Raw genomic sequence first — 27,195 nt, 5'->3', positions numbered from 1 at the left:
TTCTCAACCCCCCTTCAAAACCAAACAAAAACGGCAAACAGGAAACGCTCGTCTTTTAAAAATTACTCTATTATTATCAAATAGAACCACAGTATTCAAAAGGTAATTATAAAGTTCTATTTCCCAACTAAGTGGCCCTGCACCGCCCCTCCGAGTGGCCGGCGGCCAAATCACTCCCCCCGTGCTGATTGGTTTCATCCATTTTATTGTCAAGGAAATTAACAGCCCGAAGGGGTTCCCCAGGTCCGCGCACCCCCCCTTGGGGTCCCCCCGGTCAACACGGCAGCAAGCGACCTGGTCTCACTACCCCCGTGTCCTTGGGAGTTGGGACGAAAGGAAAAGGGGGGGCTCACAGCAAAGGGGCTGGGGGCGCCCCGGCCCCGCCTGCCCGGCTCGGGCCTCGCATCGGCCGGGCAACTGTCCGGGGGTCGGGCCTGGCCGCGCGCCGGGCGGCGCACCTGGCCGGGCGGCGCGCGCTCACTCGCCCGTGTGGGTCCGCAGGTGGTACTTGAGCGACTGCTTGTAGCGGAAGCACTTGGCGCAGTGCGTGCAGGGGTAGGGCCGCTCGCCCGTGTGCGCGCGCTGGTGCTCCAGCAGGTGGTGCTTCTGCGTGAAGCGCTTGCCGCACTCGGCGCAGTGGTAGGGCCGCTCGCCCGTGTGGATGCGCCGGTGCTCGAGCAGGTGGTGCTTGCGGATGAAGCTCTTGCCGCACTCGGGGCAGGCGTGCGGGCGCTCGCGCGAGTGCACGCGGCAGTGGTTGGTGAGCTTGGACTTCTCGCTGAAGCTCTTCTCGCACTCGGGGCACTTGAAGGGCCGCTCGCCCGTGTGAGTCCGCTGGTGGCGCAGCAGGTGCGACGGGCGGCTGAAGCTCTTGCCGCACAGGCTGCAGATGAAGGAGACCTCGTGCTTGCCCGCGTGCACGCGCTGGTGGATCACCAGGCTGATGTGCAGGCGGAAGCTCTTCTTGCACTCGGGGCACGTGTACGGCCGCTCGCCCGTGTGCGTGATCTGGTGCTTGGTCAGGCTCGACTTGTGGCTGAAGCTGCTGTCGCACTCGGGGCACTTGTAGGGCTTGGGGCCGCCGCCGCCGCTGCCCGAGCTGGGCGACTTGGGGCGCGGCTTGAGCGCGTGCTTGGGGGCGAAGCCGGGCCCGCGCTCGGGGGACGCGTAGCCGCCGCGCACGCGGTGGATGCGCTGGTGCAGCGTGAGCTGCTGCTTGTGGCGGAAGCTGATCTCGCACTCGGCGCACTCGTACGGCCCCTCCTTGATGTGGTTGCGCTGGTGGATGATGAGGTTGATCTTCAGCCGAAAGCTCTTGCCGCACTCCATGCACGTGAAGGGCCGCTCCCCGCGCCGGTTCCGCTGTTGCTGGCTCGACGAGCCGCGGCTGTCGCCCAGGTGCCGCTCCCCGTGCGTCGGCGGCGCCAGCCTCTTCACGGCCGGCTTGCCCAGCTGCAGCGGCGGGGGGCTCTCCTCGCCCTCGGGGGACAGCTCCCCGGGCAGCGGGGTCGGGTACATGCTGGCCTCGTAGCGCCCGGACAGCTGCCCGAGGGCCTGCAAGTGCTGCGGCAGCTCGTCCTCCTCCTCCTCTTCCTCCTCCTCCTCCTGCTCCTCGGTTTTGATCACGATCCCCTCTGCTCCAGGGAGAGAGACGGACAGACGTCAGCAGGGGCCCGGGGCCTCTACCCTGGACCGAGGCAGGTAAGGCGGCTTCGCCTTGGCCCCCACGCACTGCCTGTGGATCGTCGGCCCCCGTGCCGCCTGCTGGGGGAACCCTCCTTTCCACTCCCTGCTGCCCCACCTCCGCGGGGCTGGATGGGTGACCCGGCCGGGCCTCGGGCTCGGGTCTGGAAGAAACCCTCTCTGGGAACCCTATGCAGTCCGGAAGGGGCACGCCGGGCCTGCCCGCGCCCATCTCCCGAGCTGGTGGCGGGCAGGTGCCTGCAGGCCGCCCCGGGGTGGGGGGAGGGTGCTCAGGCCCGGGGAGCCTGAAGCGGGCAGCCTCGTGGACCTACCAGGTGTCGCCTGACGTGGACCTTCCCTTCTCACCGGAGCTACTTGAGGACTGGGTTTCTACCACGTGTGTGGAAAGGGGCCTGGTTTCCGTCTCCAAGGCCGCCTCTGCCCGAACTCCCCCAGCCTCTCGGGCGGGCGGCTTTCCTGAGGGCACCTGCGGGTTTCTCCTCAGGTGTCTGTACTCACCCTCCTCCAGCCATCTCCCCCTCCTCTCCGTGCCTCCAAATCCCACGGCCCAATACCACTCAGCTCCAATCCTGTCTTAAATCCTCCTTGACCATCCCAACCTGCGGCCCTCAAGCCCTCCTGGGCACGCAGCGCTCGCTGGCTGCCTGCGCGGGACTTAGGACCTCGGCCTTCTCCTGCAGCACGACACCCACACAGGTGGGCGACTCACCTGCTGTGACCCTACCAAGCCGGAAGCTAGGGCCAGGGTTTCTCCTGCCTTCCCCCCAGGCTCTGGCGTGCGGTCCCACACACACAGTAAGTGCTCCATGAACACCCCAACTGTAGGATGTCCTCCTCCCTGGCCCTCCAGCCTCTCGGCCGGCCCTTTAGGGCCCAAGATATTAGCCGTTCTACACAGTGTTCTAGAGTGTTCCCCGAGAGAATGTTAATCCTAGAGAAAAGGAGTGCCCTCTGACTCCTGTTTGCATTTTTCTCAAACGCCTTGTACGTATGGGGCACCCCCTAAACACTGTCACTGGGGGAGCTGTTTTCAGTCACTGTGTGACACGAGAAAGGCGCTCACTTTTCTGAGCCCACCTGTCCGGTGCAAGCCGCTGTAGCAGTCTGCATTTGCAGAATTCTTAACAGCCAAGTTCTCACCCGAGAGCTTGTGTCTTTTTATTCCCAATCTCCTACAGGATAAGCCAAGCAAGAATTATCCCCATTTCACAGACGTGGGGCATCCAAGCCCAGAAATACCAAGTGATCGTTCCAATAAAGTAAAGCCAGACCTCTTCAGAGCTTCTAACTTAGGGGCCATCTAGTCTGTCCCCTCACAGGGAAATAAGCCGGCGGTGTGCGTGAGCTGGCCCAGATCTTACAAAGTAGCTGGTACTGACCGCTGGGCCTTGGCACTTCCTCCTGCTCCTCTGAACCGAGGAAACAGCAGGGTCACAGTTAGGACATAGGTGTGCCAGTCCAGCTCAGGCCTCTCGTCATGGCCAGTGCTGCCTGGGCCCTGTTAGGATTCCCAGCAGCAAGGGACGCAGGACAGCCACAGAACATGATGCCTGAAAGATCTGGAAGGAGGAGGCAGCTTCGGAGGTCGGGGACTAGTCGCCCTGGTGCTTATCGTGAAAGTAGGGGGCAATACGGGGGTGTTAAGCTCTCCTTGAGCATCAAAGGTGTTCCGTTTTCCCCCTGAATGAAGTAAGAATGAAACAGCTAGCCCGAAAATCCAGAATGCAAAATCCCGCCAAGTACAGTGTAGAACGCGCCTGAAGTTCCCACTAGAATGAATGTGAGTGCCCAGAGGGCAGGCTGGCATTTCTGTTTCGAGGCTCTGCTGTAGCCCAGCCTCACGGCCCGCCCTGCACCTTCCACTGTTTTACAGCCTGTAGATTAAGACGCTTTCGGGAATATCATGCGCTTATTTAAAAACAAGGGGTTAAAGGGGGTGCCTGGGTGGCACAGCGGTTAAAGCGTCTGCCTTCGGGCGTGATCCCGGCGTTATGGGATCGAGCCCCACATCAGGCTCCTCCACTATGAGCCTGCTTCTTCCTCTCCCACTCCCCCTGCTTGTGTTCCCTATCTCACTGGCTGTCTCTGTCTCTGTTGAATAAATAAATAAAATCTTTAAAAAAAACAAAAAAACAAGGGGTTAGAGCCACATCTTTTGATCAAGAAAGATGTCCGTGATATTTTATGAAGTGCCAAAAGGCCAATTGCAAAGGGATTCTCTACAGGCAAAATGAAAAAAATGTAAAAATCATCAGCATACTTTTAAAAACCTATTAAATAAAATGGATGTGGACACATTTCTAAATACAAACAGTATAGAAATTGCTATGATAGTTATTGGCTCTTTGGCACGTAAACAAAACCCTCCAAACAAAAAACCAAAACCTAAGTGTGTTCCTTAAAAATTTGGTAGCATTCACTTGATTCCTATCTTCTACATTCTTTTCAGAATATAGAAAAAAAGAGAGAAAGCTTTCCAGTTCACCTTCATAAGCTGAGGATAGTCTTATTTCCAAAACTAGATGAGGAGGATTCAAGAAAGGGTCAGGCTGACTTCATTTATGACTCTAGCGGAAAAGCCCGAGTAAATAGCAGCCCCGAAGCTCCATGGTGCGTGGACACAGTGCACTGTGAGGACAAGGTCGGGCTTTTCAGCATCAGACAATTGGCCCCCAAAGGTGTCCCAAGATCAGGCTTCTGAGAGCCCACTTCCTCACTGTTCTGGAACTCACAAGGAGCCAAGAGTGTGCAGAAGTGTGACCCTGGGGTTTTATAACTAAACACGAGCGACGGCTAGATCATACCACGAAGAGACAGGACCGTCCGTTATTTTAAAAAACATGCTCGGCTAAGGCTGAGCCCTCTGTGTCACTGAAGGTTCTAGTGTGACCTAAGAACCCTCCAGAACACAGCAGGAGGTGGAAGTTCTAGCCTCGCCACAACCACATGACCTTGGGCAAATAATCTGACCTTCTCTGCCTGTAGAAGGAGGGAGTTGGAGAGGTGATCCCTGAGATCCCTTCGGGTGCGCATCTGACCTCGTCTTTGGCTGTAATACCTTCTTCCTAGCCGGAGACAGATCCTTCTGAACCCGGAGGCAGGAAACCTGTCCCCGAGGCCGTGCCTGCGGTCATCACACCTGTCGACCCATCAAGGTCAAACGACCCTATCTGAAGGGAAGCCCAGCTTTCCCGCCAGGCAGGGGCCGTCTGCAGGCCGCACGGCAGCTCCCCTGCAGCCCGCACCCCCCCCCCCCCCCCCCGTGACTGACCTGTGCAGTTCCTCTGCTGCACCAGCATCTGCTTGAGCTCGCTGAACTCACTGGAGCCTTCTGGGGACTCCTCCAATGGATTCTCCGGTTCCTGCACGTCCAGGTCCGGCTGCTCGCCGCACGGGTCACCCAGCTCGGAGTCCTGAAAGCCGTGCTCCTCCACCTGCCCCATCAGGGGCTCCGGCGTCTCCAGACTCTCTGAGCCCTCGTCGTTGGTCTGCACCTCGATCTTAATCACGATCCCGTCGTGTGCTGAGAAGGTAGGGAGAGGCGGGGGGACAGGACAGAAGAACCCAGAACACGTTCATTGCACGAGGTTTCTGCAGCCTAGGATTTACATTTCAAAAATTCTCATTTTAGAGACCATGAGGAAACAGGATGCGGGGTCGAGCGAGCAGACATAGAATTTTCTGGACATTTTGTGGCCTTGAACATCACTGCAAAGCGGAGCAAAGTTAAAACAGACGTGGAGTATGTACTCCATGACCCCTACAGTTTTAAAAATACTACTGTCAGGGCTGGTTTTTTGTTTTTTGTTTGTTTTTTAAAAACAAATGCAATCTTAATTCCCTTTCCCGGGTCGGGCCAAAGTCAACGGGTAGTTTCCCTCTCTCACAGTGAAGCTGAAAAATGGAAAGGCTAATCACCTCTCACCCTGCACACCTTTCTAGCCCAGCCCCCGGGGTCTGATGCAGACAGACCGGACATCCCCGAGCCCCGGCCCGGCCCACAGCTACACACACACACGCCGTGCACTTGGAGCTCTCAGCTTTGTTTTTAGTTAAACAGCATCTGATTACACATGTTGCCCCCCCCTTTTCTTTAACTTGCCAATAGGTCTGCAGGTAATTTCGAATGTCCACACACGGGCATCATTTCTCATAAATGGGATTTAGGACATAATCTTTCAGCGCGGTATTTTTTCTCTTTCGATTTGCCTTCCTCTCCCCCCTTCCCATTTCACCGCTGTGACCTCCCCAGGTCACCCCTGTAAGTACCCTAGCAGTTTTGTCTACACTTCCCCCCCGGTGCTGCACGCAGCCGTGCAGGACGGCAGTGTGTCCAGCCGTTCCCCTCCTAAGGAACATGTGGTTTTTTGTTCCCAGTCTTTTGCATGAACTACGCCGCAATCGCGTGTGGACTTACACGTCTCCCTATAAAACAGGGGTTTGATTTCCATGCGAGTCCCAGGAGTGGGGCCGCAGAGTCAGAGGTGTGGTTATTTTTAATCTGATAGATGTCATCAGGCTGCTTTTGAACAAGGCTGTGACAATTCGTATTTCCACCAGCCCTGCGGGAGAACAGCCTTTCCCCGCCTCCCTGCCAGGGACAGACAGCACCGCTCTTTCATATTTTCCTCAGTCAGATGGGTGCAAATTGCTAATTTTCTGATACTTTAATCCCACTTTCCTGACTAGGGTCATCTGAATATCATTTCTTTTCCTTATTGGCCTTTTCAAGTTGATGCCATATGAACTGAGTTCTGTTCTTGTCAACAGGGAAGAGTCCTTTGGTTCCGGTGCTAAAGATAACACGTTTCTCTTATCAGCATTTCAGACAGTTCCCAAATCTAGCGTTTGTCTGTTGACTCTGTGCCGTCTCTTATCAGACTGCTGTCTTCAAGTCTTCCTGTGGTCACACATGTCCCTCTGTCTTTTACGGCTTCTGGGTTTTCTTAGTTAAGAGGGCCTCCTCTGCTCCTGGATGGTTCATAGGTTCTCTTGGAGTTTACTTCAAGGTTTTTCTTGCTGTATTATTTACATTTAGGTCTTTGCTCCGTCTGAAATTGATTTTTATTTTGTGTGGAGTGTGAGGTAGGGGTTCAGCTCTACTTTCTTCTCTATGGAGAGAGCTGTACCAGCATGAACTCCCTCACAGGTTGAAAATCACTTTAATTAAGGAAATTATAAATGCATAATGCATAAGCAGAGGCATTCATTCCTTCACTGAATTCACTGATTCAACGGTTACTTTTTGAGCACCAACTATGTGCGATGGGGTATTTTAATGCCATGGGGTACATCAGGGAACCTAACAGAGCTCCCCACCCTCATACACCTTACCTAGGGCAATAAGCACAATAATAAATTGTACGGGATGTCAGAAGGTGATAAGTGCTGTGGAAAGAGAAAAGACACTGGAACCTGGTAAACAAAGCCAACAGCCCGCACCCCTGGGAAGCTTCCCCGCTGTTAACCACACCCACTCGTGATCCCCAAGCTAAAAGCTGGGGAAACCAGACCCACCCAGTAGGCTGGCAGCTGATGCCACGGGACCCAAAACTGGGTTCTCTCTCTCCTCTGAGCAGCCAACCCATCTCCTGCCAGCCGGAGGAGTAGCAGAACAGGGCAGCTGTGATGGTCCCCGACGCCTCGGCCACAGCCTTAGACTAGGGCCGAGCCTGCCTTCCCCACGACCAAGTCTCCAAAACCTCTTCCTCCTACTCCCGGTCTCACAAAAAGATGAAGTCACCCACACTCACGTCCTTGCCTGGCTCCTGCTCTAGCTCCGAGTCACCCTGCTGACTCCCCTCGCTCTCCCACCCGGGGGACGGGGGGACATGGTGACTCCTCTGCCTGCTGCCTCAGCCCTGCCCTGTTCCCGGGGCCGCCGTGCTCGCCCCGCAGCGCCCGCTTCTCCCTCTGCAATCCCTGTCTCTGCGCTGGAGCCACGGGCACGACCGTGACCCCAGCGCCAGAAAAATACCCTCCCTGACTTCATAAGCTCTTGAAAATATTTTGCTTGCCTCCTCTCTAAAGCAGTTTTTAAAAACTAAGCACCCCTTTGCACTTTTTTGAATAAACACATAAAATGCTTCAGTAACTGCAAAAGATGTCATTTCTGGAGTACTGTAAATATTGATGGTTTAAAATAAACTCTGCTGTCACTCTTTAATGTCGCCAGTGGGATCTGAGAACGCCGGCAATTTTCAACCCACCATTATTCACTTAAAAAATACACGAACAAGTTCTTCTTTGATAGTTGAAATTTTTATATCATTCCTTTTCACCTTGAACTTCTATTTCCATTCCCACTTTGCCCACAGAAGTTTATCCCAATAGAACGTATTTTTATGCTTAGAAGTCTATTACCGATCTCCTCGTCTACCCCTCTGCCACAAAAACGTGTATGTAAATTGAAAGATTAATTTTGCTTTCATTTCTAATAACCACGGGGCTCTAAGTGTTGATTGTTTTCCTGGCTTGAGTTATCCTTCGTTATTATTACTGTAGAATGATACACAGTTACTCAAGATTGAAACCTAAAAACTTGTTGGAAACAGCTCTTACAAGGATGGAGAGGAATTTTTTTTCCCCAATTAGTTTGCTTATCTGAGAATGAATATTCTTATTACTTGATTGAGACAAGAGTTCAGAATAAAATCTGTTCCTATTTTTCATTTTCATAAACACAAGCACTGGCAGAGCTCATTTACATAGATACATAGATGGGCTGGCAGGAGCTTTGTTAGGGAATCATCACTCGATTCTCTGAATTTGTTCTGAATTATAACGCCATGAAAGCACATGGTTAACATATCATCAAAAATTGTTTCTAATGACCTATTAGCTGACAACTTAATTAGGTTTTCTTTCAATTTTGTTGAAAGCAAAGTATTGCAGGTGATCTAACTTGCGAAAGAATTTGCCATCCGGCCCCGAGCGCTGCCCTTGTGGACCTGTGCCCCTACGTCCTGGACCATCTCCGTAACCCAGAGAGCTTTTTATACTCCAGAGAAACACTCCCTCGTAAGATGGGGACGGGCGAGGGGTGGGGCTGCTCTCACTGATGAGGTTTCTGAATGAGAACAGATCCACTAAGGACTCACGGAACCCTCAAAGCCGTCTAGGTCTTGTCCCTCTTGGAAGCCTCCTTGTACCTTCCGGCACCCGCTCCTCCTTCGAGACCTCACTCTGCCAACCCCCTTACACGCTCTCAGCTGCACGGAACTGTGCTCCTCTCTATGGCGGTTACTTCTTTCCCCTTTGAAAGGTGCTGTATTTACACATTTTCCTGCCTCTCCTCCATTTGTTATACAGCAGGGAAGCCAGTGGCCTCCCACCAAAAAGGCTTCCCCACCCCAAACAACTTTTGAAAGAGTACTGACAACCAAATTGCATTTATAAGCAGTAATCTGGTCTCCCATTGATAAAAGTTAAAGACACGTACATTGCAGGGATATAGTTTATGATCAAAGGTGGAATCCCAAGCCAGTGGGGAAAAGTTTTAAATGAACGGGAATGAATGGATGGAGTGGGGACAGCTGGCTTCCCGACCACAGTCTTCACATCAAAACAAACTACCAATGAAACAAAAATTTAGACACAAATAATGAAATCATACTAGTATTAGAAAAAAAAACAAACAGCTTCTCTCTCTCTCTTTTTTAATAACTGTGAGCAGAGGAACAGGCTATTCCTAGCCCCCTGGGACTTCAGATCCTCCTTCTGGAGGCTATCTGGCCAGTGACAGCAGACATTGCATGTGCCCAATACATACCGACTCATTTTTAGGTGTAAGTTTTTTTGAAAGAATTTCTGTAGCTTTGCCTTGACATTGTTTGGTGATGAGGAACTTATTTACTTTGTGCTTGGTTTGTGATCTCCGTAATTACATTTCTTTCTGCGAACTCTTGCAAGATGGGGGGAAGATCAACCCTACAAACTGTTTCCAAATGTATCGTGCTTGTGAGCACTACATTTCATAGTCAATGAAGCTGATATAATGTTATATTTGCAGACACTTAGTGAAAATACTTAACTATTTGCATTTTGCAATTTTCTTTTTGTTTTCTGGAGCAAGAAAAATTTTATTTCAGATTTCAAATATTTTTAGAGGTTTTTAAAAAGCTCATAGGCCTAAGACCTGTAATCACGTTTACTGAATAAGAGGGGCTAAGTATTTCTACACTTAATATGAAACCCAGACACCATAAAGAAAGTTATGGATAAATCTGAATACATAGAAACTTAAAACTGACAAAATTTGAACACACAAAAATTTAAAATATCCATACCCCCCCACACACGCACACACACATAAATACTAAATATAAAGGTAAACCATATATTCAAAAACATATCCACATACATAGGGAAAGAGCTAATATCCTTAAAGAAAAAAATTTTTTTTAAGATTTTATTTTTGCAGGACAGAGAGGGAGAGAGAGAGCGCATGAGCCTGGAAGCCTGATGCGGGACTCGATCCTAGGATCCCGGGATGATGACCTAAGCAGAAGGCAGACGCTTAACCAACTGAGCCACCCAGGTGCCCAATATCCTTAACTTTTAAAAAGCTTTTACCAATCGATGATAAAATGATGAATAATCCAAAAAGAATGATCAGAAGATAATTCATAAAATAATACATCCTGGTGATCAATAAAGGTTTTAAAATAGGCTCAACATCACTCTTACAGAAGTTGAATGAAAGCATCAAAATACTGTCTCTTCTACCATCACTTGGCAAATAATAAAAAAATAACACCGACTATCGGCATGGGTGTGGGGAAAGAGGGAGTCTCATGCTTGTGTATGAACTGAAGGTGTATCAATTGGCACAACTGTTTTGAGGGACATTTTAAAATATGTATCAAATTTTTAAATGGGTACATCCTTTGACCCAGAAAGTCTTTTTTTTTTTTTTTTTAAGATTTGATTTATCGATTTGAGAGCCAGCAGGGGGAGGTACAGAGGGAGAGTCTCAAGCAGACTCCACACTGAGCAGGGAGCCCGACTCGGGGCTCGATCCCAGGACCCTGGGATCATGACCTGAGCTGAAGGCAGATGCTTAACTGACGAGCCACCCAGGCGCCCCCATATAGAACTTTTTAAAAAAGATTTTAAAAATTGGGGCACCTGGCTGGCTCAGTCCGAAGAGTGTGCGACACTTGATCTCAGGATCCTGAGTTCGAGCTGCAGGTTGGGTGTAGAGATTACTTAAATAAATAAACTTTAAAAAATAAAGAATAAAAAATTTAAAAATGTGTTAAAAAAGACTTTAAAAATTAATAGGCCATAAACTTTAAAAATCTAACAAAGTACAGCCATAAAGAGGAATGCCAGCCATCGTTTCTCTGCTTTGAGCTGCTGAAGAAGGTTAACGTGGCGACACTGGTTTTTACTTTCCAAAGAACTCTAAAGTTTCATCAGCATAATTCAAAAAGAATAAATGCAGGGAGAATGAAAGTCCTACATAATTGTCTTCAGTGTATTCCTTCCAATTTCTGTGCTTGAGACTCCCCCCCCCACCACTCGTGATCTCTCTCTCTCTGAAATAAAATCTTTAAAAAAAAGTTACATGTGCACACAGGCTGAGGGTTAGTTTCTCAAAACTTGTTTTTAAAAAGCTCTCCTCCACTCCCCACCCGTATTTCCTGTTCCCCGAGGCAACACTTCCAATTCCTACCTCTGAGGAACACACTCCTGCTGCTACTCCTTGAATTTTTTCCTTCTTTTAAGATTTTATTTATTTGTCAGAGACAGAGAGAGAGAGCACATGCGCATGTGCGCGGGGGGAGGGGCAGAGGAAGAAGCAGCCTCCCAGCTGAGCAAGGAGCCTGATACGGGGCTCGATCCCAGGACCCTGGGATCCTGATCTGAGCTGAAGGAAGACGCTTAACCGACTGAGCCGCCCAGGAGTCCCTCAAATTTTCAATGTAAACATCACCTGTTGACTTCCAAGAGCTGGAGATGAGGACCATCTCTCCCCATCCCGGCAAATCTCTAACAAATCCCTGAGCCTGCCAATGTGGTTTGCAATTCTGGTTGGATGAATATTGGGCATTTACATTATTAGATCACATAAATGTTATGTAACACTGAACCGTGGAGTATACTACAGTTATTTTCTATGTCTGTGTCTTTTGCTTTCCCTGGAATTCTTAATTTTTTCCTTGGCTTAGCTTACAATTTTCATTAAGTCAGCTCCAAACTCCCCGACCTCTTCTGTAAGTCTCTCCTCAAAACATTCGGACATAATGGGTATTTCTCAATTTCCTTGACTTGGAAAATATTTTTCTACAACCTTCTGATGTGCTCCAGTCTGGACCGGTTGCCTCAGGGTGCACAGCCATCTTCCTGGGATCCCCCTTCGGCAGCACCCCGAGGATCCCCCTCACCTCGCTTGTGTTGAGCTCCTAACACCTCCTTCTCGGTGTACTTCCTCATTTCAGCAAAGCGCCTCCCCCAGTTGGAGGAAGGGTGCACGGGAGACCTTGAACATGTCTTGATTTCACCTCTCACATTTAATTAGAATAGTCTAGCTGATATAAAACTCTAGAATGGCGGGAAAATATTTTCCAACTTTGTAATTTAGAGAATTTTAAAGATATCGCTCTACTGTCTTCTTCCAATATCGTTGAAAAGTCCAAAGCCATTCTAATTCTTGTTCCTTTGTATGAACTGTTTATTATTATTATTTCTTTCTCTCTCTGGACACTTGTAGGATCGATTTGGCCTCAGTTGCCCGGACACGTCTCGCTGAAGTATCCAAGGCATGGATCTGTTTTCACCCGTTGTTCCGGACAGTTGCTGGGCTCTTGCAATCTGGAAAACCATGTCTTTCAGTGCTGGGAATTTTCCTTGAATTATTTCATTGCTAATTCCCTTCTCCCTATTTTTGCTATCCTTTTTTTTCGTGATATTCCTATTATCTGGATGTTGGACTTCCAGTGTTTACTTTTTAAACTTCTTTCACTATGTTTTGGTCTCTGTGCTCTATCTTCTGGAACATGTGCTGAACTTTATCTTCTAACACTATTACTGAGTTTTTAATTTGTATTATTTTTAAATTCCAGGAGTTCCTATTTTTTTTTTTAAATAAGCCTTACACTTAAAAAAAGAGATGATTTTATTTATTTATTTGACAGAGAGAGAGAGAGAGCGTGCACACAAGCAGGGAGAGGGGCAGGGGCAGAGGGTTCTCCCCACTGAGCAGGGAGCCCAATGTGGGGCTTGATCCCCGGAGCCTGGGATCATGACCTGAGCCAAAAGCAGATGCTTAACCCACTGAGCCACCCAGGCGCCCCGATAAGCATTACACTTCTGTGTCATGGATGCAGGCACTTCTTTGATCTCCTTGAGGAATGTGAAATACATATATGTTATGTATATATTATGTAAGTATATAGAAATATATACATATGTATTTAAACATAGTTTTTAAAATCTCTCTGTATAGTTTCTGTTTCTTTGAAATTTATTTTTTCTGCTTTTCCTTTGGTCTCTTTATATTAGAGGCTTTCCCCAAATGTATGTGGTCTTGGTTATCTATTTATATTTAAAAGTAGAATATTCAAAAGAGATTGAAAGTTTGCTGCCTTTAGGAAGGGCTTGTTAGTGATGGGATAGGATGGCTTGGCTGAGTCATTCCCTGGGGAGATACCTCGGGCTGGTCCCCAAAGTCTCCAGGCAAAACGCATCCAGTATGCTGCGGGGGTCTCATCCCAGATGTCTGTGTTGCTCGGGAGCCAGCTTAGGGAGGAAGGCTGGACAGCTCAGTGCCAGCCTGTCACGTGTCACTTATTCCCTTGTTTTCAGCATGGTGCCCCACCCTCCACTGTGCCCGGGGTCCACCTTCAGACATCGTCTTGCTTGTCTTCTCCAGAGAAGCAGCCTTGGCTGTCCGCCAGGGCTGGGAGAGGCAGACACCAGCTGAGGGACTGAGGGACGCCGTGGAGGGAATGTGAAAGATGTCGCACCCACCTCTGTTTTTAAGCCCACCTTTGCCCCCATTTCCAGAGAGACCTAGAGTCTCCGGGACTGCTCATTCCCGAGTCTTGAGCAGGGAATGGGGGTGGAGTGCAAAGCGAGTTTCTTTTCTGCTTTCTCCAATACCAATTTTGGATGTAGCTTTCTAAATCAGTGATCACCCAGCCATCTGCTCTCAGGCTTCCAGAACGTGCTTGCTGTTGTCTCCTTGTTCATTCCTTTTAAAAGTCCCTTTGCTCTTGCTTTAGAAGGATTCTGGGAGGTAGGAGTGAACACATGTTCAACCTGCCATCTTTAACTCGAGGCCTTTCTTCATGCATTGTTGTTTTTTTAAAATTGTTTTTACTGAATAAGAAGTAACACATACTTACTTGAGAACATTCTACAAGGCATAAAGAACTACAATTTCGTTGTTTCCATTCACTTTTTTTCTCTATCTTTTGTTTACATCACGGACTTCATGTTACATTTACCTTCTCCGTTTCCACATCATCACTTCCCCTGTCGACTGGTTCACCACTATCAGCTTCACACCAGCGTTAGCAATCCCCGTCTTAAGCAAACAAGGTCCCCCCCCCCAGCTCCTGCCCCGTACTTCCACTCCCCACTCACAGCTAACCTGAAACAGCTGATATGTGTGCTGCCTCCCTCCCCTCCCCTTCTGTCCTCAGGCCGCTCCAACGGGCTTCCAGCCCATCACACCCCCAAGGCTTCTCCAGCCGAGGTCACCGGTGCTGCCCACCTGCGCGTCCCGGGACACGTCAGTCTTCGCCTTACTAGACCACACTCCCTCCTTCTGGAAGCACTCTTCTCTTGAAATACCCCACAATGCACTGTCCTAATGTCGCATGCTCTACCGCCTGAGCCAGCCAGGGCCCCAACTGTCCTCATGTCTTACTACCTTTCCGACCACTCCTTACATTTCCTCCGCTTCCTCCTTCCTTCTCCAAATCCTACAACAGTGGTTCTCAGCCCTGGCTGTGCGTGAGAATCATCTTGGAACGGTTTTAAAGAATATTCATGCCTGGGCCCCTACCCAGACCAATATATTCCAAATCTCCTCTAAAAGTCAGGGCTCCCAAGGGCATGACCTGTGCTCTTTCCCTTCTCCCTCTCTGGACCGGGTCTACGCTACCAACACCCAGATGTCCGTCCCCAGCTCAGATCTTGGTTTTGTTTGTTTTTTTAAATGATTTTATTTATTTGTCAGAGAGAGAGGGAGAGAGCACAAGCAGGGGGAGCAGCAGGCAGAGGGAGAAGCAGGCTCCCCATTGAGCAAGGAGCCCGATGCGGGACTCCATCCCAGGACCCTGGGATCATGACCTGAGCTGAAGGCAGACACCTAACCGATTGAGCCACCCAGGCGTCCCAGATCTTGGTTTTTAACTCTTTATTCAGCTACTTTCTCAACACTTTCTCCTGGAGCTCCCCCAGGGGTCTCCAGCCCGACCGGTTCTTGTCTTCCCTCCTGTGGTCCTGCACCCAGCATCTCATGGCGGTCACAGGCCAGGGAGCCTGTCAACACCTGCCCATCGCAGGTCCTTCGAAGCCTCTACTGCCAAAACCGGCCCCCGGGAATACCCACCTCTCTTCTGGCCTGTGCCACATCGCCTGCCTGGACTACTGAGAGTCTCCAACTGGTCTCTGAGCTTCCAGACTGTCTTCCCTCCGGTGAATTCTCCTGGGGGCAACTGGACTCCTACTTGCCCTTCAGGTTCCCACTAAAAATTCCACTTCCTCAGAGAGGGCTTTTCTGCTGTCCTAGCTCAGTGCAGCCTTCCATGCTGTGCTTCTCACGGGCCTGGACACTTGCCCTCACGGCACCACCACTGCTCCCTACTGGAATTGTATGTGTGTGTGTGGGGGGGGGGGGTTAGTTATTGCTATTGGTCTCTTGACATAGTACCTGGTAAAAAAAAAACCCTGATGAACTAAATAATAAACATATAAATGAAACCTATGGTATAAAAACTTCATTGATGATTTTAGTGGGTGTATAAGAGTCTATCATAACGTAATATAATATCTGCCCATCTTAATCCACAGTTTGGATTCTTTTCCTTGCTACAGACTCTCAGAAAGGAAAGGAAATTCTTAGGTCAAGTATATGAACATTTTAAATATTTAAAACATATTTTAAGACTAAAAAATATCAAATTGCTTTTCAAAAAGACTGAGACCTTGGATTTCAGCCATGCCTTCTGGTTTGTTTTTTCTCTCTGCTAATTTGTTAGGGGGAAATGCGACCTGGCGTCCCCAGACCTCCATCACCCCCCTTCGAGGGCCATGAATGGGAGCCCCTGAGTGTTTTGAGAGCAGGGTCGATATCGGAATCATTTTTGGATCTCCTTGCCCTTAGGGATTCGAACCATAAATAATAGTTTATTGAATACATTCACTTAGCCAGTTCATAAAATTGTCATGTTCAGTGTACTCGGAACTATGAAAATTCTGTTTTCTAGGCTCTTCCCTGTCAGTATTGCACCAGAGCTGGTTCTGCGGCCACTCTTCTACGGGAGAAGACGCAAGAGCTGTGACAGCAGGGCTCTGATAACGGCAGATTCACAGAACAATCCTGCTCTCCAGCAGCCGGGGCCCCTGGTCTCACACGGAGGTGTGAGCTCACAGCCAGCCCTGTGTGGCGGGGGTTCCCACGTCCTCCCCTGTCCTCCCTCCCGTCCAGGCTCCGAGTGGCTGGAGATGGTCAGTGGAACAAATGGCACATTCCAGCCACACAAGGCAGCCTCTGTGAGGCCGCCACTTCCCACAGAAGCTCCGGCCGCGGACGTGCGTGTGCCAGCACAAACCCGGCCCGAGGCAGAGTGGGCTGAGGTTATTTGCTTTCGATTCTGGCCTGACCCTGTGGGAGGCCCGCCTGTGACGAGGGTGTGAACAAGCAGACAGGGGAAGGGGATCGATGCTGTGGTCCCGGTGCTCAGAAGATGATGTGCAAGGAGCAGCACCTACACCGCAAAACCCCGCCGGGGCATCCGACTGCATTCTAGGGTATTTACCATGACCCACTTCCCCAGAGTCTCATTCTCTGCCTCCCAGGCCTGCTTGCTTCTTTCTTCTGCTTTGAATCTCTCTCTTCTTCCCACTTGACCCTTGTTTTTGGCTGTGGCCACTCAAACCTTGTGGACACAAACTTTGTTTTTTTCCAAATGAAAGGACATTCTGCCACATGGCCATTCTTTGTCCCCAAGTCCCCAATCTCACCTGCTTTTAAATCATCTTTTTTGTCTGCCAGAATGAACTCAGATCAGCCTCTACTCTCAATTTAGACCTCTAGCAAACCTACAGGAAGGAAGGATACTGGACTGCTCTGAGAGATGCCAGCACTTATTTTTCCAGAGGCTTCTGTCTCTTCTGTCAGTTACAGCTCTCAGTCCATGGGGCTGACATTACTCTAGATGTTTCTGGGCCTCCTGCTAGGAGCCAGCTGACAGGTCCCGGAACCAATGACATTACCTCATAACAAGACCTGGCCTTTGCTCTGGTGAGTTCTCCTGCTAGATTATCCTTTCTCAAAAGATAGGATCGCAACGAAGGACAAGGATCGGCTCCCACCGCAGACCTTCAAGGTAGCTGATTCAAGTCCAAAGGCAATTCCAAAGCAGGAGCCCCACAAACAGGCCACGCGCCGCAAGAGCACCCACAGGGCAAGCACGTGGGCTACCGACACGGGGCCGGCGAGGGACGACCCCCACGCAGAACGACAACGGCTGGTATTTACTGGGCCACCGGTACAGGCCAGTCACCCTATCAGGCCCTAGAGACTAGGACCAGTCCTATTTTATAGACAGGAAAATAAGCCTCCCAAAAGGCTCAGTCAACTAACATGATACCGCCAATGAGCAGAGAAGCCAGGATTCCAACGCAGGCGCCCGACGCTGGGGTCTGCGCCTGAGACGCACGCCTTTCTGCTGCCTCCGTCAAACCACCCCGTCCAGACACTGTTCTGCACATCGCACAACATTTCACGTCAAGTCTGTCCCTATCCCTCCACCGACCGGCTGCAGGACCAGGGCTGTGGCCCCTCTCTGGAGAGCTCCACAAGGCACCATCACTAGCACCCTGACAAGTGACCACGTTTCTTTCAGTTCTGGTTTTGTTTTCTGCCAAGAGTGAGGTGACACCTGGTCATGTCAGAAACTTCCCGAGACAATGAGCCCAATGGCATTCTTATTTCTCAGCCACTTGGGCTGCTGGGGGATGGGGTCAAGGAGGCGTCAGGCAGGTCCCAGCACCTGCAGGCCTTCCTGCACACAGCTTGCTAACACAGCCCTCCGGGGTCTACTGTGGATTGCCACACCCCATGCTGGGCCTCCTGAGGGCTGAAAGATCTAGAAGGCAGAGCCACTCACCAGCACTGGGATCTGCGGGTGTCTCGCCTTCCTCAGAGTCCTCCTGCTCCTGCATGGTTGGCCTCTCCCCACGCTCCATCTGCGACATAAGGTCTGGTTTGGAAATTGCATAGTCTGGGCAGAAGGAAGGAAAGAAGACATACCATGTGGTGACGTCACACTGGCTGCTGTAAGGGTGTCACCTGTGTGAGTGGGACATGAGGAGTAGCCCCCTGACCACTGGCAATGTTGGCAAAGAAATGGGCCCAGTTCCTGGCCCTCTTCCTTAGGGACCCCGCTGTGTGTGGGCCTGCACATGCGTGCGTGCATTCGTGAGGGGCCTGCATGTGGGCGTGTATGTGCATGTGGGGGGGGAGCCTGCACACACGTGTGTGCGCTGACCACAGCCTTCCACGCGGGGGAGCAGCAGCGGGCGTCACCTGCCCACCAGCGGGAACTGACCCTCTGTCACCTGGGGCTGCTGTTGCTCACGGTTTGCCAGTGCCTGCTCGGGCTTTTCATGACAAAGGCACACGAGAGATGTGAAATTGTATAGCGTAAAAAAACTCATCCTGATAAAATCCAGAAGCTAAGAAACGAAATACTAATAGTGTCCCTCACATTTAAAAAAGTTTAAAGCTCTTAGGAAATAAAGTTACCAGATGAAGAAACTTGGAGGAAACACACGTGTGTGCGCACACGCGCGGCTTCTCTGTAAACGGTTAACATCCATTATTAGATCTAAAGAGCCCCTACAGTTAGTACAAAATAAAAAAGCAAATACAGGTAATTCACAGAAGCGATGCAAACATCCAGTAAACACAGGAAAAGATGCACAAGTTCACTAATCATCAAAAAAATACATATGAAAATAACGAGGTGTCATCTTCCACCCATCAGAAAAGACAAATATTTAAAAGCGAAGAACAGCAGCTCGGGCCAGGCCATGGAGAGACGGCACTGCCGCGCTTCGGGCGCGGAGGTGCACAGCCTTCTAGAGCAAGCGCCCGCGACCCTGTGAGCACGCATCCTCTCCCCTCGGCAGACCTCCTCCTGAAACACTCCCGCAGGTGCAGAGATGCACAGAGACGCTATCTCCACGCTCGGCAACGGGCAGGAGACGGACCAGCCTGGTGCTCGTCAACAGCAGAAAAGTCGAACGCCCAGGGGTTCATCTGGAATGCCGCTCCGTCTTTCTGAGCAGGCCTACGTGTACGGACGTGGGAGCTGTGTAGGGCCTATCCTCCAGTAGAGTAAGTGGCCAGCCCCATCCGTGCACACCACGGACGGCAGGTGCACAAGTGAGGATGAGACCCAGTGCAGGTGAAGGGCTCATAGTGGTTACCTCTGGGGGGCAGTACTGGTGGGACGGTGGGGATTGCTTTTTACTATAGAAATCTAAATGACTGAATTTTCACAATTATGTATATACTTTAAAAAGAAAAGAAAAAATGAGTTAAAAAGGAAAAAAAGTTGTCTTAACAGGGAGGTATGTGTATATTCAATTAACAATTCTAGCAAGAATCAAAGTTTCTATGCAACTTGCGTAGGTAAATGTTTTTCTAACTTTTGTGTGCTGAAGAGTTCCCCATACCAGACAGAAGGATATATATAAAACTAAAGTATAATTTTCCCGGGTTTTCGTCCTTAAAACCTCTTATTAATGAAAACAACAAGAATGCACAGACTTTGGGGGAAGAATCCTCAGTGAGATTGTGACTTGCTGGTGGGACCCAACACGAGCATCAGACTCCTGGGTCACAGCCTCCTCTCTGCACGAAGGAGACAAAAACCCGGGGGACGTAGGCCCCCCATCAATGACAGTGTTCAGTCACTTGAACAGGCAAAGGGAGCGAGCGCTCACACCCGTCCCAGCGCCCCCCCGGGAGAGGCGGAGGATTAAATAACGCAATTCTCATAAAGCCCCTCACACTCTGCTTAGTATTAGTCTGCTGGACAAACTCATCAAATCTATATATACAGGGCCGGGGGTGAAAAATGTAGAGGTGAGACCCCGACGTCTGTCTTCTTCCCACCTGCCCCCGCGGCCTCTCAGTGGAGCGGCGCTGCCTACGAGCTGTCCTCATCTCTGCAGCTCTGAAGCCTGGGGCCGTTTGTTCTAACTGGTTGTGTGCGCTAAAATTCGGTTTTCTTTGTTTCTGATTATGGGTAGGACTGGAGTTCAGAACCCCCGACGTCTACAAATGAGCCTCCGGCTAGTGTCAAGGAAGCCCCCCGGCGTGGGCGAGCCTTCTCCTTACCCATAGACACCAGAGACTCGTAGTTGCCCCGCATCACGTTCTTGTAGAGCTCCTTCTGCCACTCGGACAGGTTCCCCCACTCCTGCTCGGAGAAGTGGACGGCGACATCGTCGAAGGTGACAGGGACCTGAAACCACAGAAGCTCAGCTTGGACCAAGTGCATGGCAGTCACAGGCCCTCAGCTGCCAAATCCCAAGGCAACAAATGGCTCTAAGCCCCAGGCCTGGCTCAAACACCTCTTCCTAGGACTGCAGTGGGAAAGGCCCAAAGGTCACCACGGACCTCTCTAGAAATCTGGCCTGACTTCAGCCACTGTCCTGACCCCACAGAGTAAGGGCCTCGTTTTGTCTGGTCCGTTTTCTAACGTGAGTACCCTTGCTGCTATAAAGCATGGTCTGCAGACCAGCAGCAATGGCGCCAGGGAACCTGCTAGAAATGCAGGCCCCCAGGCCCCAGTCTAGACCCACTCAATCAGATTCTGCATTTAGTAAAATTGCCAGGTGATCCAAGCACACAATAACATTTGAGAAGGGCTGGCCTAAAGAATGTAGTCCAAGTCTCGTCCCTACATAAGGCTGTGTACACGGACAACACGCAGAAGAACAGAAAGAAAACCAGTCCACGTTCAAGTTCGTTCAGGATCTTCTGGGAAATAATATTAAAACCTAACTATTCTCTAGTTTTTTGGGATACCTCTTGAAATCACATTTTTACTGGCATTAACAATTTATATATAAGTCACCTGGAAAAAATGTGGAGGACAGAGCCCCGGAACATTCCACCAAGGTCCCCGTCCACATGGACAGTGAACCTCTAAGTCACGCTCATTGTGAACTGAATGCCCTTCCAAACTGACCATCTCTGATCACTAAGAGTTTCTCTGACCTGTTCATCTAGGGCTTAACCAACAGGACAAATCATGTGATTTTGGCATATCTCGTGCTTGGTGAAGAGATGTTGACAACTAGGGATCATTATATTTGTTTCCTTAACCATCTCTGCTTCCTTCTTTTATATGAAACTCCTAAAACACATGCCAATTCAGATCCCTCCTTGGGAAGCCCCAGCTGGGATAGCTTTACCTTGGGAACCTCTCCATTGCTGCCCGGGGGCAGGCGCAGGATCCAGAAATTTCGGTTTTTCAGCAGGTTCTCCATGTTCTCCAGCCGCCTCTGCAGCAGCCCGTACTCCTGCAGCAGGGTCCCCAGCACGACCCACTTGCTCTCCAGATGGTTTGCAAACTCCACGGCCGTCTTCTCACAGTCCGCCAGCTTCTTCTCGGCCGTCCCCGTCCGCCCCTCCAGGGTCAGGAGCCGCATGGCCTGGGCCTCCAGTTTCCTCTCTACCGCTTGGACGGCAGCCCACACGGCCAAGCGGGTGATCTCTGCTGTAGGGAGTGGTGTGTCCTTCTGGGCTGCAGAAGAGATCTGGAAGGGAGTGTCTTTTTGGGAAACGGGGCTCTGAAGCAGGGGGTCCATGTCAGTCTCAGGAGCTGAGGGGGAGAGGGTCAGGGGGTCTTTCTCAGGAACTTCAGGCGAGTGGAGTGGGGCTTCTTGGTGGGGGGTGGAGTGGGACAGAAGTGATATTTCTTGTTCAGTAGCAGCTGGGGGTGGATACTGGGTCTCTTCTTGGGAAGTCAGGGGACCCTGGAGATGAGTCTCTTGCTCAGAAGCGGCAGGATACAGGAGTGAGGGTCCCTTCTGGAGAACGTGCGGCATTCGGCCAGAGGTCTCGAGCTTGGGAGTCTGGGGTAGGGAACCTTGTCGGGGAATGGGGGGAGACAAAGAAGGAATCTCTTTGGGGGGAAGAACACGGGACTGGAACAGAGTTTCTCGGGGGAGTCCAGCAGGGGCCTGACGTGGGGTTTCTTCTTGCAGAACATTGGGGAATGACGGAGGTGATGAGCGCTGGGTCTCCATGTCCAGCTGCTGGACCTGTGTTCAAGGAAAGAAAGGACAGGATTGAAGGCCACAGGCTCTAGCTGACAAAGTAAATGCCAAAGATAAGCACCCACCTAAAAAGGGTTGCAGGTTTACTGGCAATAAGATATGTTCCATGGACACAAGTCTTCCTGAGAACCCAGCACTGATTTAGATGTCAGTTACAAAACTATTATTAACAACAAAGAAAAGAGGTGGCCACACCACCTTCTGCATTGCAAGAACCATCTCTTTCTTCCCAGCACACATACACAAGGACCACCCAGGACTAGGAGAGGACGAGAGGGGAAAGGACACCGGCCCCAGCTCCCAGTCCTGCCCACACTGACAGCAGCCGGCTTACTCGGCCTCTCTGTTCTCAGTGTCCTCGCCCGTAAAACACAGTATCCGATGCACCTGTCACCTCCCTGAGTTTGAGCACCGAGCATCCAATCAAATACGACTTCATAAACCGGAAGAGCAGAATTCTGGCAGTGCCAGGCACTGTTCCCACCCCAAGACTGCCAGTAAGGTGGAGATGACTCCAGTGGGGCCAGCACTGTTAAAGGACTTCCCTTGACGATGAACTTGACATCTGGCCCCACTGCTCCTGCTCGCGTCAGCAGGCAGTCCCAGTGCCCTCTGTCTTTCCCCTCCTGTCCTCCAGTAGTGAGGACACACAATTACCTTCAGTTTCCCAGACTCTAATAAACTGTAGACTTATCAATACAGTTTCTCAAAGCAGGTACGTGGTGAGACGTGTTACATGGACCCAGCCCCTCCTGGAGAGGCTGAATGGGCTTCTGGGCATCCAGGCTGACTTCTGCTATAAGCAAAGAGAGAAGGAAGACCCTGCCTGAGCCAGGCCAGGGGATGGCAATTCAGCTGCTTGTATGGGAGCCAAAATGCCCAGGGCAGATGGTCCACTGCGGTAGGTATGCGCTGGTGGTCTGAGTTCCTCCCTGTGGTTTGTCAGGTGGGAATGAGGAGCAAAAGCCTGGAGGGACTGGGAATGGAGCGGAAGTCAGCCAGTTGTGTGACTCATGTCAAGACTGGGGGGGGACCAGAACCTAAAGAAAGACTGATTCCTTTGGGGGATTTTCATTATTCACTCTCTCCCTGTCCCCCACCTTGCCATATTCATGTTGAGAAAATTCTTGTGTGACCAGGGAGGTGAAGCCAAGGTCTTCTGAGTGGCCAGCTCTGGGTTTCTTTACCCAGACAACCAACAGCTTTACTGGAACTGAACAGAAGTTCATCTATAACATGCTTGTCCATTTGCTCACAATCTTCCTTCAGCACATCTGCTCAATGGCCATCACTGCGTCACGTACAAGAGATCTTTAACATAACTGAAATTCCCATTCTCTTCATTTGAAAGCGAGCGTATCCCTGGGGTCCAGTCTGGCATATAGTATGTGCTCGATAAATGTCTGCTGAATGAATGAACAGTATAAATCATTGGGTCATGTGAAGAAAAACGTGAGGGTGAAGAATGGTGTTGCTTGGGTCATCTATCGGAGCTATCTAAACCTATTTATATCTCCTACCGCTTTCTTTCCTTTATTTGCTCATTCATTCACTCACGAGGGCCTTCAGTGAGACAGCACCACACTTTCAAGCCAAGAACTGAAAACCGAAGGCCTGTTCAGGCGGAATGTTCTTGAGGTAGTATGATCCAATAGCCGCGCAGCTGACCAGATGTGAGAGCTAATTAGTCAGATAACAGCTAACAGTTAGTCAGCATTTACTGTGCGCCATGGACTGTGTTAAGCATTTTAAAGGGTTATCTCACGTCATCCTCAGGAAGCCCTATGAAATAGGGACTCTGAGAACTGTGACCCACACTTAGCATATGAAGACACCGAGGCTTGGAGGGGCCACCCAACTTGCCCAAGGTCACCCAGCGGGCTGGCAGCAGACACGGTAGGTGGCCTCCAGGCCTCATCTGTCCACTGAGGTGGCAGGTCAGTTAAGTGTTCCGAATCCTTTCTACCTCGAAAATTCAGAAAGGCCTGGAGATTCAACAAAGACCTGTGGGCGGTTCTATGGAGGGGAAGGCCCTGCCCATGAAGACATTTCAGGGACCCCTTTGAAAACCGAATGAAAGTTGTGGACTCTCCCCTTCAAAAAACAAAAACAGAAAACACCCTGTGGGCATGCACACAAAATTCTGCAAACACTTTCAAGGGATTCACAGACCCCTAAACCTGAAGATTCAACAGCTAGGCTACCTCTCAGCTCCTCCCAGGTGAGGGCAGACAGGACAGCCCTCCGGGACAGGAGCCTCAGACACAGGGAAAACGACTAGCATAATGCAACACAATAGGCACATTATGGCCCTGTCCTCGGAGGGGGATTAGGGTATTTGCCTACAACTAATAGGAAGAAGGGAAAATCCCCCCGGGGCCAAGTTAGTCTCCCTGAGTAATACAGGGGTTTAACTAAAACAATGAACCCCCCCCCTCCAGTACAGTACCTAAAGCCAGCAGAGTAAGACACCTTTACCAACTAGTCCAATCAGAGCTCAAAGGAAAATAACATTTCTTTGCTCTCTATTACTAGACTGGATCTCTCCACTTCCAGATTTGGAGAACTGTAGAAGGATGAGGGGGCACAGGAACACACCCCCTCCTCTACCCCCAAATAGCCCCTTGCTATACTGTCCTCCATACCAGTAAACCTGTGGCTTGATTTCAGCCTAAGCATAAAGAAAAGGATGGAGCTGTAAATATAGTATCTAAGGTTAATAAGCTTGCATTCTCAAACTGTTGCGGGCAGGGGGAGAATTCTGGACTACATATCATAGGATTTAACCGACCCTCCCTACCTCGTGCATCCCAAGTGGATGGGGTCTCCAGGACTCATGCATCTTAGCAGAAAAAATACATAACCATTCATATCAATTTATAAAAAAAAGAAAGCCGTGCCATTTTCTTGTAGGACCCAGTGTGGTTAATTCAGAATTACATACCATTCAAGGGCCCTGGAGACCGAAGCCCAGAGGTAGGCATTTTAAAATCTCCATTTTATTTTATTTTTCCAAGAGATGATTATTATTTTTATTGCACCGGGAGGCTCTTTAGAAAGCATATATCCCGACCCCCTCCTGCACCCAACAGTAAACTGAGGCTCACAGGCGCTGACTCCCATGCAGCAATCCTGCTCTCCAACACAGCCACTGCATCTCAAAGAGCAGATCTGCGGGGAGATTTTAGGGCTGATTTTTAAGAATGGCCCACTAAACAGGACCATCAGCCACTAAACCCTTAGAAGCTCGCTCCCCAGACCCATCCGTCTGGACACCCAAAATTTGGCGGGGGGCCCTCCAGACGCAGGCGCTGGAGGCCCAGGCGCCTGAGCCCGAGGGTCACCTGCTCCCCACGACGCAGCCGCTCGGTTGGGCGCTGCCCAGCCTCTCACCCCGCCGTCACCTCCCCCCACCCCCGACGGGCCGCGTCCACCGAGCGCCGGGCCAGGCCCCTAACCCAGGGGAGGCCGCCGCCAGAGCCGCCCCCTCCCCGTCCAGGCCCGCAGCCCGGGAAGGCTGGCATTTCTGGGGACGCGGGCACCGGGCCACGGATGATTCGCTACGTGACCTTGGGGCAGGCCGAGCAGGTCGCCGCCAGGTGTCTGTGCCTCAGTGTCTCCGCTCTGCGAAATGGGGAGAGCCGCGTCAGCGCCGCGCTCCGGCCGCGGGAGGCTCGGCGGGGGCGAGCTCTGCGGAAAACGTGCGGCGGCAACCCCGACGGACGCAGCGCCCGCTCCGCAGGGAGCGAGGCGCGCCGCCCCGGGCGCCCACCTCCGGGCCCGCGAGCGTGCCAGGCCCCGGCGTCCCCGCAGCCTCGCCCGGACGGCGGCCGGATCTTCGGCCCCGCTCCCATCCCGCAGCCCCCCCTCCCGTTAAGGGGCGCGCGAGCCCTCCGCCTCCCCCACCCCCCACGTCGCGGCGTTTCTGTCCCTTACCGAGACCCCAGGCCGGGCCGCCGAGCCAGGGACGCGCAGGCCGTCCCCCGGGCCCCGAGTCCGCGCGTCCGTGCGCGCGCGGGCCGCCCTCACCGGAGCCGGGGCCGCCTCGGCCATGGCCGTGCGCTGTCCGGCCCGGCCCGGAGTCGCCGCCGCCACCGCGCGGCCCCGCGCAGGCCGGCCCCCGGCCTCTCCGCAGGCGGCGCCCGCCCGGCCCTGCCTTCCGCGCCCGGGCTCGCGCGGCCGTCGGGCCCGGCCTGCTCAGGGCGGGCGGGGACGGAGCGGCCGAGCCGGGCGGCGGCGTCGGAGCGGGGCGCGCGGCGGTGCGGGCGGCCGGGCGGGCTGCGCCCCGGCCGCGAGCTGGGCCCCGGCCCTCAGCACCGGCCCCCGGCCCGCGCGCGGCCCCTCAGCGGCCGCGGCTGCGACCCCGGCTCCGGCCCCGGCCCCGGCTGCGAGCTGCGCTGCCGTCCCGGCGCCTCTTCAGCAGGGGAGCTGCACAGCAGCTGCCATGTTGATACAAACTGCATCCTGGGAGGCATGTCCCTCTCAGGCCGTTTAAAGAGAAACACTCCGAGGCTCGTCGGAGGCTGCAGGAACCCAGACAGCTCCATCTACAGCCGGTAGGAGCGAACAGTGTCGAGCGAGCAGCCAGGCGGCGACGGACACGCCCTGAGCACCGGGCCAGCCCGTCGTGGAGCCCGGGCCGAACCGCTCGGCTTCCCCCCCAGGCCCCCCTGGCCTCTCACCTGGGGTCCTCGCCTCCCCGGGCAGCCTCGGGCGAGACCCGGAGGCGGGAGAGCCGAGCACAAACAGCCGCGCGCAGGCAAGGCGACGTGCTGGGGTCTGGAGGCGGCTTGATTGGCTCCGACAGCCTTCCTCCCGCCGGATCCCCCTGCTCCTCTCAAACCCAGAACCCGGGTCGTTCCCTTTCAAAACCTGCGCTCACAAAGGGATCTAAGAAACCCGTCACACTAAAGAAAGCCCGAGTTCATGTGACCAGCTCTGTGCAGTCTGGGT

The 27,195-nt window shown here is 51.8% G+C and overlaps 1 protein-coding gene across 1 annotated transcript; it reads right to left on the bottom strand.

Annotated features, from left to right (window-relative positions):
- Positions 1-50: 50 nt before the first annotated feature.
- On the bottom strand, positions 51-26,708 carry ZNF777 (zinc finger protein 777). Its single transcript, XM_045792389.2, has 6 exons — positions 26,179-26,708; positions 21,376-22,227; positions 20,294-20,420; positions 18,054-18,167; positions 4,976-5,227; positions 51-1,634 (listed from the first exon to the last, which is right to left on the bottom strand). Exons 1-6 carry the CDS (start codon positions 26,293-26,295, stop codon positions 478-480), a joined length of 2,619 nt encoding a protein of 872 aa, XP_045648345.1. The 5' UTR covers positions 26,296-26,708; the 3' UTR covers positions 51-477.
- Between the last annotated feature and the right edge of the window lie 487 nt (positions 26,709-27,195).

The sequence above is a fragment of the Ursus americanus genome, chromosome 3, assembly GCF_024610735.1.
Source record: "Ursus americanus isolate L20-20 chromosome 3, mUrsAme1.1.p, whole genome shotgun sequence".
Lineage (NCBI taxonomy): Eukaryota > Metazoa > Chordata > Mammalia > Carnivora > Ursidae > Ursus > Ursus americanus.
Note: the sequence above shows the minus strand (reverse complement) of the source record. Positions and strands in the feature narration are given on the sequence as shown.